The sequence below is a fragment of the Hermetia illucens genome, chromosome 6 (genome assembly GCF_905115235.1).
Source record: "Hermetia illucens chromosome 6, iHerIll2.2.curated.20191125, whole genome shotgun sequence".
NCBI classification, from domain to species: Eukaryota; Metazoa; Arthropoda; class Insecta; order Diptera; family Stratiomyidae; genus Hermetia; species Hermetia illucens.
Window position 1 is genome coordinate 3,931,457 of NC_051854.1, and position 15,975 is coordinate 3,947,431.

At 40.9% G+C, this 15,975-nt stretch overlaps 1 protein-coding gene across 4 annotated transcripts in view; it reads right to left on the reverse strand.

The window, feature by feature from the left end:
* Positions 1–278: 278 nt before the first annotated feature.
* Positions 279–15,975, reverse strand: part of LOC119659285 (E3 SUMO-protein ligase PIAS3) — an 89,366-nt gene continuing 73,669 nt past the window's right edge. For 2 of the 4 annotated variants that reach the window (XM_038067295.1, XM_038067296.1), the window contains exons 10-11: positions 697–774; positions 279–627 (exon numbers count right to left, since the gene is read on the reverse strand). In XM_038067295.1, the coding sequence (XP_037923223.1) occupies positions 485–627; positions 697–774 (221 nt within the window). In that variant the 3' untranslated portion in view covers positions 279–484. Of the gene's footprint in view, positions 628–696; positions 775–4,790; positions 5,423–15,975 lie in introns of those variants that run through there. The other 2 variants (XR_005250335.1, XM_038067297.1) reach the window with 1 other exon arrangement.

Here is a 15,975-nt window from a genome sequence, read left to right on the forward strand (position 1 = left end):
ATCATTTACATAATAGAAAAATTTCATATTTTATTTTGCATGTTTACAGTTGGGTAACCGCAAAAATAAAAAATAATAAAACTATCTTTGTAATTCTGATCATTTGAAAAATTCCAAAAAGTTTTTTTCCCGAGTTAATGCTCGCTTTCTCTACTTTCAGTACGAATAACAGTCCCAGAGGGATTCGTTTGTACTCACTCGTTTCAAAAATTCACATCTAATCTCAACAATCTGCTGAAACTTTACACAAATTTTGATATCAGGTTCTTCGAAGATGGAAATAATTTAAATACGATAGTTGAATAGATTGCAAGAAAGCTCTACGACTTCTAAAAAACTATATCTAAACTTAATTTCAAAATAGAAAACAAAATCATCCTCAACGCTAGTTACAGCGACATAATAAAGTATTTATGAATATAAAATGACGTAATAAAGTATGTAAAAATATGGTAAACGATAAATTATATTCCTAGAGACAAATCTACTGGCTTGGTTTGCTCGAACTACTAGCCATTGTCTGCTTGAGAAGCTCGAGGTTCATGGCACCTGGCAAAAAACCTACGGGTGGGTAGCTGCCCTCTGCAGATTTCGATGGACAATTGGGAAATGTTGTTGATGAAACATCTGAAAATGAACAATTGGAAGATGTTAGAAAAATCGTGAGCAGTTCCAGAAAAATAGCGAGAAACTTACCGCCTGAATGAGAAAGTCCGTTTCGTGGTAAAACGGGGCTCGATGGGGGTGATGGAGAATCCAACGAAATAATAGAATCTGAAATTAGAGGTAGTTGGCGTTTAGCATAATTCAAATGACTGTTCCGTCGTTTATAGATCTTGCGGGAGAAAATAATGCTTATTCCAACTAACTAGGTTCGGTGTAATAGGACCTTTACAGGATAGACTGACGCGGAATATAGCTCCCTGGGGCCAAACTATCTCTCTTTGAGAGTGAGCTCTCCTCTAGGGTGATGTGTGGCTTTCCAGGGGCCAAGCCTGTCGTCTACCAAGACCGTTAGTGAGTGCTGATAGCCACACCCTGTACGAAGCGACTCTATTATTAACAAAACGTTACGGATCTAGACTGGGGAGTCGAAAAACAACTCCCCCAATCCAGAGTGTCATACGAACCGTACCCATTGGATATGCACCGCAACCTGCCGAGTCGGATTTTATCCACAACCAGACGGTCGTGGTATCGCTCATAGATTTCATCGTTATATAAGCTACGGAATCGTCCATCCTCATGTAGGGGGCCACAAATTCTTCTCTCGAACGCGGCCAAAAGCTCGCAGTTTTTTTTTTTTGCTAAGAACCAAGAGGAATATATGACGACTGGCAAGATCATTGTCTTTTACAGTAAGAGCTTTGACCCTATGGTGAGACGTTTCAAGCGGAACTGTTTTTGTAAGCTGAAATAGGCTCTGTGGTTGTGTTTTCGACCCTAGATAGGAGAAATTATGAACGGTCTCAAAGCTGTAGTCTCCTATCTTTATTCTTCCCGTTTCACCAGTGTGGTTTGATGTTGGTTGGTTGGTGTTTGGTGCTGACCTTGCCACCATATACTTTGTCTTAGCTTCATTGATGTGCTGCCCAAGATCTCGCGCTAATCGCCGCCTGCTTGATCTGGATGAAGGCAGTTTGTACGTCTCGGGTCGTTCTTTCCATGATGTCGATATCGTCAGCATAGGTCAATAGTTGGATGGACTTGAAGAGGATCGTACCTCTTGCATTTATCTCAGCATCACAGATCACTTTCTCGCCTAGCCAGATAGCAGAGAATATCTTATAGATGGCACTCAGCAACGTGATACCTCTATAATTGCAGCACTGTGTGATATCTCTGTATGAAACAGATAATGCCTCGTTGCCAGTCGTCAGGCATTGATTTGCTATATCCCATACTTTGCGCATCAGTTGATGAACCGCTTGGTGTAATTGATCGCCACCATATTTAACCAATTCAGCTGTAATTCCATCGGCACGTGGCGATTTATGGTTTTTATGCCGATGAATTGCATGGACTGTTTCTTCTATGCTTGGCGGTGGCAGCATTTGTCCATCGTTTTCAATTTGCGGGACCTCCAACTCGCCGATATTTTGGTTGTTGAGCAGTTCATCAAAATATTTAACCCATCGCTCCAATGGGCATATAGGAGCGATGGGAAATCAAATTTTCCTCTTTGTCCCGGAAAGGTGAACATGGAGGTGTGTAAGGCTTCATCCTGCTGATTTTTTGGTAAAACTTCCGCGCCTGGTGCGGTTGCTGCTCGTACTTTTCTTGTTCACAGACTTCTTGGTTCTTCCTTTTTCCGTCTGTGAAGTCACTTCTTCGCTCGACGGAGTTCGTGATAAGCCTCTGCGCGTGCCCGCATTCTTTCAGAATGCAACATTACTCGGTATGCGGCAATCTTCCGTTCCGTTGCTAGTTTACATTTATCGTCAAACCAGCCGTTCCGACTCTTTTTGCGGCTGGGGCCAAGTATGTTTGTGGCCGTATCAATGATAACGTTCTTCAGGTGGTTGTGAAGATCAGTTATTGATACTTCATCTCCAGGACATCTGTTAGCTGCCGTTATTGCGGCATCCATTTCCACCTTCCAGGTATTACGGAGTGCTGTGTTGCCAATGGCTTCAGTATTCACTCCCACCTGAGTGTCAGAAGGGATTGCAGGTGAGGTCGTAATTCGAGCTCGCAGCACTATGCCAACGAGATAGTCGTCCGAGTCTATATTGGCCCCCCTTTATGTTCTTCCATTCATCAAGGCTGAGAGGTGATGGCGTTCGATCAACACGTGGCCAATTTGGTTGAAAGTGGTCCCGTCTGTTTGTGGACCGCTTTCCGCGCAAACCAGGTACTTCCAACAACCATTTCGTGTGACACTGCTAATTGAATAATCCGCAATCCGTTATCATTTGTATTTTAATGTAACCTACCTACGTATCGCCTAAATACGGGCGATTGCTTACTTAGCTGTTAAAAGCCCCAAGTATGATTTTGATATCATATCTGGGACACGCTTCGAGGGTTCCTTCTGCTGCCTCGTAGAAGATATCCTTCTCCGACTCTGCAGGCTCCTCTGTAGGGGCGTGAACGTTAATGACACTTATATTTCTAAATTTGCCTCGCAAGCGCAGAGTGCATAGCCGTTCGTCTATATTTTCAAAGCCGATAACAGCAGGTTTCATTTTTTGGCTGGCTAAGAAATCTACTCCGAGCACATGGTTTACTGGATGGCCACTATAATATATAGTGTAGCGACTCTTTTCTGGGAAACCGGTCTTGTCCAATGCATCTCCTGTACGCTGTTAGCCCTATATAGGGACAGGGTATCGGCTAGATGCTTGGCAGCTCCATCTCTGTACAGGAAGCACACGTTCCATGAGAAAATTAGCAAATCGTTATTCCTTTGTCGTTGCCGGGATCGTCGTTATGTTATCCGTCCAGTCCGAGGAGGGAGACTCGCCTTCAACCTTGCACTGGAAAAAACCGAAGTAGTCATCCTGACTAAAAATTCCGACCCTGCGTCCCATATCGTTTGGCGAGTCGTTAATCGAGTCAAAACCAGCGGCAAAGTACCTCGGGCTGACTCTTGACTCAAAAATTAGCTTTTTTGAGCAAATCAAAGAAACGGCGAACAAGGCTGCAGCTGGAGTTTTGGCGTTAAGTAGGCTAATGGCAAACATTGGGGGTTCAACGTCTAGCAGGCGATGTCTTCTAATGGGTGCACCTCTGTTCTACAGGGGGAGGTTTAGGTTGATACTCTTGGCAAGGAAGTATATAGTAAGTGCCTTGCGCAAGTACAGAGACGGTGCGCTTTTCGGGTGGCATCTGCCTATCACACTGTCTTTGAACTGGTTGTAATTACAGAAGTGATCCCCGTTTCCCTTCTTGCTAAAGAGCAAAGGAGGAGAGTTAAGGGAGGTAGTTGCCCGTGGAGAATGACAACGTACACTTAATGAGTGGCAACTCTCTTGACAAAACAAGACAAGAGACAGATGGATCGCGCTACTCATTGGCAATTTAGGTGCGCGGCTGAATGGAAAGCATGATGAGACTATTTCCTTACCTAGCCCTTAAGTTAGCACGGAACTTTTTTGTCTTATCTGCACTTGGGAAAGTATGGTCTCTTGACTGTATGCCTTGCAATGGGAATGTGGATGACGATCATCACACCTTTTTTCTTGAACAAGGTGGGGTGGGATTTGTCAACAACTTTATTAAAACACAGGAAAGTTCTCTCCAAAAAAACATTGTCGGACCGGAAGAAATGCTGACAGGTGGAAACGTGTCGGGTATTGTGTTTTGGTTCTTCTTGTTGCAAATAAGATAGAACCCGACCGGTGACAGGCGGTTTCTTGAACTAACAGTCTCCTCCGTCCTCTCTACTCCCGTTGGTGAAAGGCTGCGTCCTCTCTACTACCGTTGGTTGAAGGCTCCTAAAGTCGCGAGGGGGGCAGCGTTAGTCCGAAGTAATATGACAAACCGTTCCAGGCTTGTTCTCCGACGGCGGAGGGATGTTTAGTTGGTAGTCGTGGTTGTACCTGGGCACCTGGTATTATCAGAGATTTTCACGGTGACCACTAACAATGTTAAATTATTTGAGTTTAACTGATTTACCTCGTACTTCAAATTAAATGTGGCATTCGTATTTCATCCGTAAGGGAACTTAATTTTATGAATTTCTACAAGCTAAGGAAGCAAATCAAAGAATATAAAAACTAATCGAGAAAGAAACCATTTCCTGTAATGAGAAAGTATCAAAAGGTTTGTAATAAAACACAATTCTCTTCAGTTTTTCCTGTAAATTAATCTATATTTTCTTTTATCCATAGCATACTAAAAAAATTTTCTCACATTTTTCTTGTTTTTTGTTTTTCTTTTTTTACATTTATCTCAATTACAGAAATTAAAGCAAAACAATAAACATCACATACAATGGATCTAAAATTAAATAAAAATCTTTTCTTCAATGTTTTTTACATCCATCTAGATAATCTCATTCAGTTAAGTTTAATTTAAATACATACATATCCGAGTCAAGGGCAATATCTTTTCAATTTCTACATTTTTATTTGTGTTTTTTTGTTGTTTTTTCCCGTTTCATTCTCTTTTTTCCTATTTCAAGTTAATATTTACAGCGGTAAAGTCAATTTTTCCATAAACATATTTTACTAATGAACAAGAAATGATTTCTTTTGATTAATTTATATAAAATCTTAATTGTTTCCGTTTTTCTATTTAATGTTTTTTTTTCTATTTTTTCTTTTAAATTATATTTCTCTGCAAATTAGACTATTGTCGAGATTGCGGACAAACACTTCAACGAGGGAGTAGAAGGGGACATTATCCATTGTTGGATTCTTTATTATATTTCACTTAGTCACATTTAATTTTTTACAGGCTCTGATCTGACATCCACCTGAAATTGAGGATCGAATATAGGTTTTAACAAATAAGGGTAGGTACCAGCCACAAACAAGGTGTTGACAATAAAGTTATCGCCACCATTTTCTAAGTGGATTGAATGAATGGAAAATTAGAATTTGGCTGTGACCTAGCTCCTCCAAATTTAAGGATAAACATCGGAAGCCGGCCTTTTGGAGATCGCAAGATACTTTTTATATAAAACCTTTTCATGACTTTTTGACTGACCCTCTTTAAAACAAAAAAAAAATTTTATTTTATACGGAGTTTCTTGGGAACATCGCCTTCAAAATTGCAGAATTAAAAAATAAATGCATAAAGGAAAACAACGAAAAGTTAAGCACGATTAACCCACCCATTCTGTCCGGCTATCGCAACACGGTAGGCGAAGATTAAGTGAACAGGACTGCATGGGCTAATGTTTAGCATTTGATTTTGTTAACCAATGCAGGTTCTGATATATTTTCGTAGTTTCAAATATCACTAACTTCGAGTGAAAAGCTCAAGATGACCATTTACAAACCAAAGAAAGTAATAAATATTTAACAAAAAACACCTTACAACCAGTTGTACCCATTAATTCGAAGCCTTCAACATGAATACCCAAAAATTTAAATAAGAATTCAAAATACTTTCCCGGGATGAAGCCAAAAATATTCACCATCTAATCTCAAAATAGAAAATCCATGAAAGCCTGAACCCTCCCGAAGGGCATACAGTCCTAAATATGATCCTAAATATTAGAGGGATCATTTCAGGAGATGGCTCTCCTTGCTGTGTGGGGCTCCGAGTGGCCCGATCGTTGGCAGAGAGTCAATGTATATGACGCCTGAGTGGCCTGGGTGCGCCTGGCAGGCACTGGATTTGGCCCCTGAATCTAATCGGTATTTCTATGTTATTTTCACATACTTTATCTTGATTATCTATCTAGAGGTTTGTTTTCATCTTTTTAGTCCGGTGTTGTCGGACGTTCAGTCCTGTGTCCGGCCACAAGTGTTTGCGTCAGCAATCGGCCCTTGCAGAGGCAATCACCCGGAGTCTGGTTGGGAGAATGTCTAATGAACGCCTATATGCATTTCGACTCCGTCCAGAGAGTCTCGTCAGTAGGCTTGCGTCTGGATCTACGTGGGTTCAATGTGTCCTAACTACGACGTGGCCCTACCCTATGCTTGTGTCGTTTGTACGCTCAGTGGGGACCTGAGTCCCGGATTGTGGAGTGAGTAGTGCGCCGGGCATTGAGAGTGTGAGAATTGTAGGTAGTGTCAGAGGAATTGTTGTGATCATGCTATCACTTTATTCCCGAGTAAAAAGCAAGATATTTTATTATTGTCACTTAGTCACTAGTGGGATTTTTAATGTCTGTCAATTTAGTCAAGAGATTCACGGGATAGTCACTTTAGTCTTATGTGTTTGTGTTATGACAGTGTATGTTAATGTGAGTTCATATGAATATAATGTTTTTATTATTTATTATGAAAACACCAAAAAACTATCTAATTTTAGTGAACACTTCCCTATCTAGGATTATCTGTTTCTAATAATGTTTGGTTTTTGCGGTCCGTACTTCTTGCTGACACTATTCTGTGTATGTCCCACCCTTCCCACGCACTATTTTTACTCTTGTCAGGTCGAAACCTGCCGCAAGTTTCCGGACTGTACTTTCTATGGCGTACCTTTTCAAAGACACACGTGTAGACGGATTTTATTTGTAACTAATAAAACACATAACCAAGTGTAGGCAGTATCTAATGATAAATCGAAATACTGACATACAAAAAGGCAATAATTGCTGAGATTGAAAACAAACAAAATTTCCTGAAGTCCTTTCCTTCAGAGCCAAGAGTAGGGCGTCATAGCATACAAGGACCAGCTCTCCTGTGATTTTCTTTTTAACTTATTTGTCATTAAGATCGATATGTAAAAGAGGAACCTGAAATTAGTCCCAAATGGCAAGATTTCTAGGAGGCTTGCTGGTCGGATCTAGTTAAAGAAACTTTACATTAACAAGGACCAGATCTTTGCGCGATGTTTGCGCCTTCTTAGCGCAGCGATAGGGGTATTTACAGATGCCTGGGTATTGCTAACGGAGGAAGAAACCCAAAAGAACAGTGTACCTTTCCTGTCCTTTGAAAATGGAGAGTACCTGGAGGCACTGAACAATCTGGGCTATAAAATACGGTTTGGAATTACAGTCTCCAGTAGGTACTGGACACAATGAAGAGTGATGTGAAGTTGTTGGGAAGACCCAGGATAGTTGTGGTTTTAAAGAAAAAAGTGTTCAATTTGCAAAAGTGAAATTTTTTCTGTTATTCGGTAAAATGTAACGATAACCACGTGAAGGCATCAATGGTCCGACGATATCGATGTGGACCTGTTGAAACCGATTATTGGGTGTTCGAAATGATTGGAACTCGTTCTTCGTGAGAAAGGGGCGAACCGCTAGTGTACCAACAAAACAAAAAAGGATTGCATCTACCTCCGCCTTGATTTATCCAATGCGAAATGATGCATAGAAAAAATGCATTAGACTAAAATACTGCAATCATGAAGATGTGTTACTCTTGAACAAGAAAAAATACGCATGCATATGCCTTGATTTGTCTGGTGCAGTTTTATATGTTTATGTTTCCTGAAATTAATTACCCAACATCTGCGAATGATTAGAAAAATACACGGAACCAAGACATTGCGATCAAGAAGATTTGCTGCTTGTGAATATTATTGATGATTTGATTTATCCAGTATAGTTTGATCTTTTTTTTGACTCCCTAAAGAATACGTATAAATAGTGCAAATTTCAAGTGGGAAATCCGCAGAAATTTTGAAACGATCAGGAAGGAAGGTAGCAGTGGGTAAGAGTCTTTCGTAAAATTTATTTAACAATTATTAACAGGTTTTCTAACTTTATTTCAGATTCAGATAAAACCAATAATAAAATAGAGAAACAGTACCGTTGGCTTATTAGCTAAGGTGTTTAAATGATAATGAGCTTTTCAGCTCTTTAAAAAAAAATATATATATTTATATAGATGAGTCTCGAGCAAGCGCTCAAGGACAAAACTGCTGACTCCAGGCCAATTTCCATTGAGGGGTACCGCGCAATTAACCCGCAAAAATCTCCAACGCAACCAGCTGCTTTTGCAGAGGCTAAGGAGAAGCCCCTTCGAGCCGGTCTTCAGCATAGGATAAGGCGTGAGCTTGCTGATTTATACAGAGTCGCAGCCATTGCCGAAAAGGGAAATAAAGTTGAAATTATAAAGAAAATCAACAAACTGAAAGAAGAGAGACGATTACATTGATCTCTCTCAAAAAAAAAAAAAAGAGAAAGGAAAATGCCCAGTTTGAAAACAAAAAGGAAATTAAATTAACTAGTTCTATTGCTCTGGATTTTCTAACTTGTATAGATTAGAAAAAAGCAGAAAGCAAATTTTAATTATTGATAAGCTCTAAAATCATATATTGCAAAAATAAAAGGTCTTAGAAATACCTTTAACGGAGTTGTAAATGAAATCGTGAAAAATTCTAAGGAGGATAGTAAAATTTCAATGTATATTTCATTGTCATTGTTAGGACGGATGCCGTCCGGAAGCCGCTGCAGGATTAACAACATTCTAAATTTATTTCGAATGTTGTTAATGCAAGCGGATAGATGACGCCGCCGGTGCTCTCCGCGGCTTTTTGGAGCTCGCCACAGGAGTGGAGAGCCAGCGGTGGAAAGGTTCTGTTGTTTGGAGACAGAGGAACCGCATGGAGAACAACCGGGCTCTTCTGCTCCAGCCGTCAACCAGAACAGACGCGGTCGCAAGTACTATTTTTAATTGAATTATATTAAAAGAAAGTATTTTAAAAAAGGAAAATATTTAGTCGTCGTATTATCTCTGGCTGTGCATTGCCCTCGTTACCTTTCTAGGTGAAATTGGGTGTTTTTTGAAGTATTCGGAAACCATATTCAAGTCATAATTTTCAAGGAAAATTGAAACACTCCCAGTGCCAGGCTCACCGATTATCACAGCAACGCCATGGATCGTATGGAGCATCAATAGGAGTCGTTTACAAAGGAGGATTTGTTATTGCGCAGCGGCGGCAGCATTGCGGCCGGCGTCCAATTGAAGTGAAAGTATTTCTTACCAAAATCTCCCTTTTTATGTATGAGACAGATAATGCCTCTTTGTCAGTCGTCAGGCATTGATTTGCTGTCCCATACCTTGAGCACAAGTTGATGAACCACTTGGTGTAATTGGTCGCCTCAATATTTAACCAATTCGGCTGTAATTCCATCGGCGCCTGGCGACTTATGATTTTTAAGACGATTGCACGGACTGTTTCTTCTATACTTGGTGGTGGCAGTATTTGTCCGTCGTCTTTAGTTGACGGGAACTCCAACTCGCCGATGTTCTGGTTGTTCAGTAGTTCATCAAAGTACTCAACCCATCGCTCCAATATTCCCATCCTGTCGAAAATCAGATTTCCCTCTTTGTCTCGACTGGATGAACATCGAGGTGTGTAAGGCTTCATCCTGCTGACTTGTTGGTAAAACTTCCGCGCCTGGTGCGGTTGCTCCCTGTACTTTTCCAGTTCACAGACTTGTTGGTTCTCCCAGGCTTCTTTTTTCCGTCTGTGAAGTCGCTTCTCCGCTCGACGGAGTTCGTGATAAGTCTCTGTGCGTGCCCGCGTTCTTTGAGAATGCAGTATTCTTCCGTTCCGTTGCTAGCTTACATTGATCATCAAACCAGCCGTACCGACTCCTTTTGCGGCTGGGGCCAAGTATGTTTGTGGTCGTATTTGTGATAATGTTCTTCAGGTGATTGTGAAGATCATTTGTTGATGCTTCATCTCCAGGATCTCTGTTGACTGCGGTTATTGCGGCATCCATTTCTCTCTTATAGGTGTTGCGGAGCTTTGTGGTGGTGTGTTGTGGATAGCTTCAGTGTTAACTCTCACCTTATTGTCAGAGGGGATTCTGAGTGGTGTTGTTATTCGGGCTCGGAGCACCATGCCAACGAGATAGTGATCCGAGTCGATATTGGCGCCCCTATACGTTCTGAAATTCATCAAGGCTGTGAGGTGGCGGTGTTCGATCAACACGTGGTCAATTTGGTTGAAAGTGGTCCCGTCTGGAAAGGCCCACGTATGTTTGTGGACCGCTTTCCGCGCAAACTAGCAATTTCCAACAACCATTTCGTGTGACACTGCTAATTGAATGATCCGCAGTCCGTTATCATTTGCATTTTGCTGTAAGATATGGGAGCCCACGTATCGCCTGAATATGGGCTCCTTCCCTACTTGCCTGTTAAAATCTCCAAGTATGATTTTGATATCGTATCTGGAACAGGTTTTATCACAAAACTGTCCTAGATAAATCATAAGGCAAGTATCATGATGATGAAGATTTTTTATGAGCTATGTAGATATCTTCATAATTGCGATATTATGTTCTCATGTAGCGAATACATGTATAAAAGGAATTTCTTCTAGAGGTAATTATTGTTTGCAAGGCTGCGTTATACCAACATGGTAAGTCTATTTAACATCGATTTAATTTTTTAACATTGATTCATTGCGCTTTTAGCGCAGGAAAACTCAGCGCCAACGTATGGGTCGGTAATATTTCTTCTTTTAATTGTAAATTGGTTTTGAAACAAAAGTAGATGCACTCTTAGTGCAAGAGAACCGAACGCCAACTTCAAGTTTGGATACACTTTTCTTGATTTGCTTAAAAAAATATTTTACAATAGTTTATAATTTGCTTCCATAGAATACCATCGAAATCCTGAACAATGTCAGCGAAACATTACCCCAGACCTATGTGTCAACGTCCAGTTTAGAAGTGGGTTGAAAAATATCTCATCACCGAATTCAAGCTTGTTAAAACTAAATATGGACAGCGTTTGGCAGTCCATTTTAGTAATAACAATTTGGTTTTCTTACCCTCTCGTTTATCCGAAAAGATTCGTAACCAAAAGCAGATCGATGAGCTGAACGCCATACAGGAACACTATTTCCCTTTTGAAGGAGTGGATGTGCAGAAACACAATTATTTCAAAATAAAATTTGTTCAAAATAATAATTATTCAGCTATGCACTGTAATTTAAAGTAATATTCAAAACGCCGCATAATATTTTGAAATAGTTTTATAAGATAAGAACATCGCCACCCAACTTGCAACGAATTTCATAATTTGTATATGAAATTTCTACGTTATACTGTGAAATAAATCTCTAGAGTCATTGTTTGATATCGAGAGAGATACATGAATAAGTGTACACATATTGTTAATTCTAAAGAATATTGAATGATGTATGTGTAAATAAGTATAATAAAATAAATATTTGAATTTTATCAATGAACTTCTTCATTTAAACTTAATCTCATTACCAAAGTCAGCAATGATAACCGCAAAATCTGCGTCGGCCAAGCCAACCGCCTCAAGTCCCCAGCAAACCCGCCAAAGACACACACCCCACCAAAGGCATCCACTCCTCACCCAAAAGCTCGCAGTGTGAAGGAGACTGAGCAAGCGAGAATGACAGCTTAAAAGCTCTATCGTGCTATCTCACTCTAACACACAGAACCTATTAGGAGAGTATTCCCACTTACTACTTTCGTGCGCCTGCCAGTCTTGGATCTTAGGCAAGAAAGGCACGTTCGAGCAATACAATGCACGTCTTTCCGCAGCTTGGCCAAACAAGTTTTTTACTAATGGCTAGAAGCGTAGCGCGGGCGCTGGGATGTGAGCATCGATAGTGTATGTCGAAGGTTCGCTTACGTAGTGTCCCAGGTGTGAAAGGCCTGATGTGACTCGTAGAAATGTCACAGTATAGCTTGCTGTTGTTACCGATACTGAACGGCTGCAACCGAAGGGAACTAGAGTTGTCGTCCAACAGCGTAAGAAGCTCTATGTCAGTTTGCTGTTCGCTGACTAACTCGTCGATGCTAATTAGCACTGGCAGAGTTATCGCGTCAACCCAGGAATGTGAATCAGCAATAAGGTTGGCTTCGCCATTAATATAACGAATATCCGTGGAAAATTGCGAAATACAGTTAGCGTACATTGTAGCGTCGCCACAGTTCCTGCACTTCACTTTATTCCTTCCTGGCTGGCGACACTAATACGAGCAGCATGCCGACCGATGACTTTTTCACTGACGCCGTTGATGATCAGCCAAACGCCGTGAGTTATTCGCCGAAAGCGTGTAGCAACGCGCAAGTAAATGCTTTAACATCAATTAGATTGCCAGCGTTTTGGAAATCGCGAGTTATGGTTTACTCGCCTCAAAGCTCTATTCCGCGCTTATAGTGTGAAAAAAGACAGTGTTAAATTTGACAAAATAGGTAGCGAACTCAACGTGGACATTTTAAAACAAGATGCCGACGTTGTTGAATCACCCCCGGTTTTGGACAAATATAGTGCTATCAAAGACAGGCTAATATCCATCTACGCACCATCCGAAGAAGCGGAAATTCGCCAGCTCGTCCGAGATCGGAGACCAAAAGCCTTCGCAGTTGCTTCAAGTCATGCTGAGCCGCTTACCCGCGCGTGTGCAATCTATTTCGACAGTTTCAGATCTAATTAACTTGTCAGAATTGGCAAGAATCGCGGATCGTATCGTCCACGGTCCATCAGCCGAAGCGGCAAAGCAGACGCTGCCGCCGAGTATAATGCCATGCAGTTTGTAGTGGATCCCTACAGATATATAAAGTGAGCCATTTATATGTGACCCGTAAAAGCTCGTAATAATTGACACATGCTGTCGAATGGACAACTGTCAAAACATGTTTTTTGGATCAGTTTGAGGAGATTGACCATGAATAACTATACGCCGCCCGAACGTGCTGAAATTGTTCAGTTGTATATTCAAAACAATTTTTCAATTGTGGCCACTTTGCCTTTTTAAGGTAATAGGCAATGTTTGTTTGTTTAGGATGAACATAATATTTATGTCTTCAATATGTACATACATATATTTGAAAATTTGCAAATATATGAAGAAATATTTTCAAGTTTTAGCTATGTATGAAAAGAAAACGTACATGGAAAGCCCCTCACCTAAAATGAACACAAAACCTTTATATTCGAAGCGCCGATCTCCCGATATTCCGATCTGTGTGGAATAGTAATAGGCAATTGCGATCATATTGTGAAATTACAGCGTTGGTGCAGAAGAGTATTCGACATTCCATCCCGTGTGTACGCTGCTTATGCGCGTTTAATGCCGTTGGACTCTCAAGATGGGTAACAAAGAACTTCAGCTGCAATAGAGAAAGTTGATCGGTATGGCAATGCTACACCGCTTTGCAAAAGAGCGTAGGTTTGGTTTTGACGGATGGGAAGGGAGCTTTGTCAAATGGGGACTGGAAAGGAAGCAAGTTGGATGTCCGATCGTGGCTGTCTTGCCCCCTGTTTGTTCGTCCTACAATTGGGGACACTGTTTTAACCTTAAAAAATAGATTTGCAATCGTTACACCAGCGATATCAATGCGGTTGATCACTGCAAGCTGCTTGCCGGGCCAACACGGAGCTGTGGTGCTTCGACAGGGCCAGGAGGAGTAGCCACTAGTCAACGAGGCAGCTGGCGCAATTTGTGAGTGTCCTGGACTCCCACTGGGACAAGCCAACGAAGTGCCTGTTGTGACAAGTGTAACATCGAAAAGGCAATTGAAAACTTCTCCCAGCGCAGCGGTTCAAAGAAAAGTGAAGAAATTAAAACTAGGTCTCGATCATTGGGAGACGCTTTTGTTCCCTAGGCTATCCACCGAACAGACGACCCACATGCCCAAATTCTACACAACTGCCGCTTCTTGAGAGGTTTCTGCAGATACACGTCGCTTGTTGGACTCACTATTAAACAAAGATCCGCCTCACAATATATCTGAGGCAGGGGGGGAAATTGATAGAGGATGCGATCTTTCGTGGAACCTCCTTTCCCATCGCGGCACTCGGGCCCAGAGTTTTACGGCCCCACGCGCACTCGAGCCGTTATTTTTTTTATTTTTCAAGTTTAGTTCGCGTTTTATTTCGTTAGGCTCCCCGTGTTTGGTTTATTTTTCAGGATCCGGTGCGGACCCTCGTTCCGAAAAGGGCACGTGAGTTTTGGTATAATGACATGTCAAGGATTGAAGTGTTTAAAAGAAACTGGGGCAAGAATATGTGACGACCTCGGAGTCTAGTTCTTGAGCTAAAAGAGAACGCGTCGGTTATAAATACGCCTCGAATTGTACCAATTGCTCTATAATTAATTGTGCATAATGTTGTATAATTAAGTGTGAAATAAACGCATCCATTAAAGTTATAGAACGGGTTTTTGTCTAGTGCTAGGCAATCTAGTGATACCGATCCACCGGAATAGTGTGTATAATTCAAACGAATATTGTGAATCATATGTGCGGATTCCAAGTACGGAAGCCTCAGGGTTTCAAGTAAAGGGGGCTTTAGAGGTCCCAGATTTTTACATAAATCGGTCCGGGTATAGAAGTCTCGATATCCAAATGGACATCTACGTAAAGTAAGTACGTAACAATATACTATCGACTCAGACCTGAAGTAGACACTCGATTTTCTCCTGCTAAAGCATAGTACTAAGTTCGCTTTTTCGCGTGAAATTTCATATAAAAACCGTGGTACTAAGTTTTTCGCACGAAAAAATTTCGATCAAATTACCTAAGACACAATTATCCACAGAAATCTACACACAGTTGTCAAATTTCCGTGCGAAAACAATGCACCTACACATTATTTTCGCGCGAAAATATGACAGATAGGCAGATGATAAACTGACTGACCAACAGTCTATAAAATTCTATTGTGTTTGGCTATTGTAAGTGGACGGACCTAATTTATAGAATTTAAAATGAAAAAGTTGAGTGTAGATGAAAAGAAAAAATTTATTAAAATTTTAAAAGAAAATAGTGCTGTGTGGGATTTGTCCGAAGCAGGGCATCGAAAAAGTACGGCATTGGCTGCCGGTTGGGAGAAGATTTCCAAAGAAATGAAAAGACCAGGTAATATAGTTCTATGAAAATGTTGGTGTAGGCATTATATTTGTGCTTTTATTACAGTTGCGGAATGCAAGACCATTTATAGATCTTTTAAAGATTTAGCACGTTATAGGGGAAGGAAAAAACAGTGCCAAAAATCCGGCAGTGAGCTCATTCTAGATGAAAGTGAATCTCCCGAAACTTCGATTGGCAATGAAGAAGAATGTGCAGAATTTTCAGTTTGTTTGGATTTTTTGCAGCCGAATTCGTCCAAAAGAAGGTAATGTAACATTTTAAAATTTGTGTGGACATTTCGTGATCAGATTTTTTACAGGACTTTTTCAACAAGCACAATAGCCACCGAGGAGGATGTTTCGAGCCCTGCATCAGATGGTTCGCAGTACAATTTCGTAAGTTAATAAAACAATGTTTTAGACGGTTCGACTAACTAAACCCGTTTTATTTTTAGAATGCACAGTGTTCTTCATCATCGCAGACATTAAAACCTGTTACCGACTTGACGAAAGTTATTTCCGATATGATAGCAATTAAAAAATCTAAACTCGACGAGC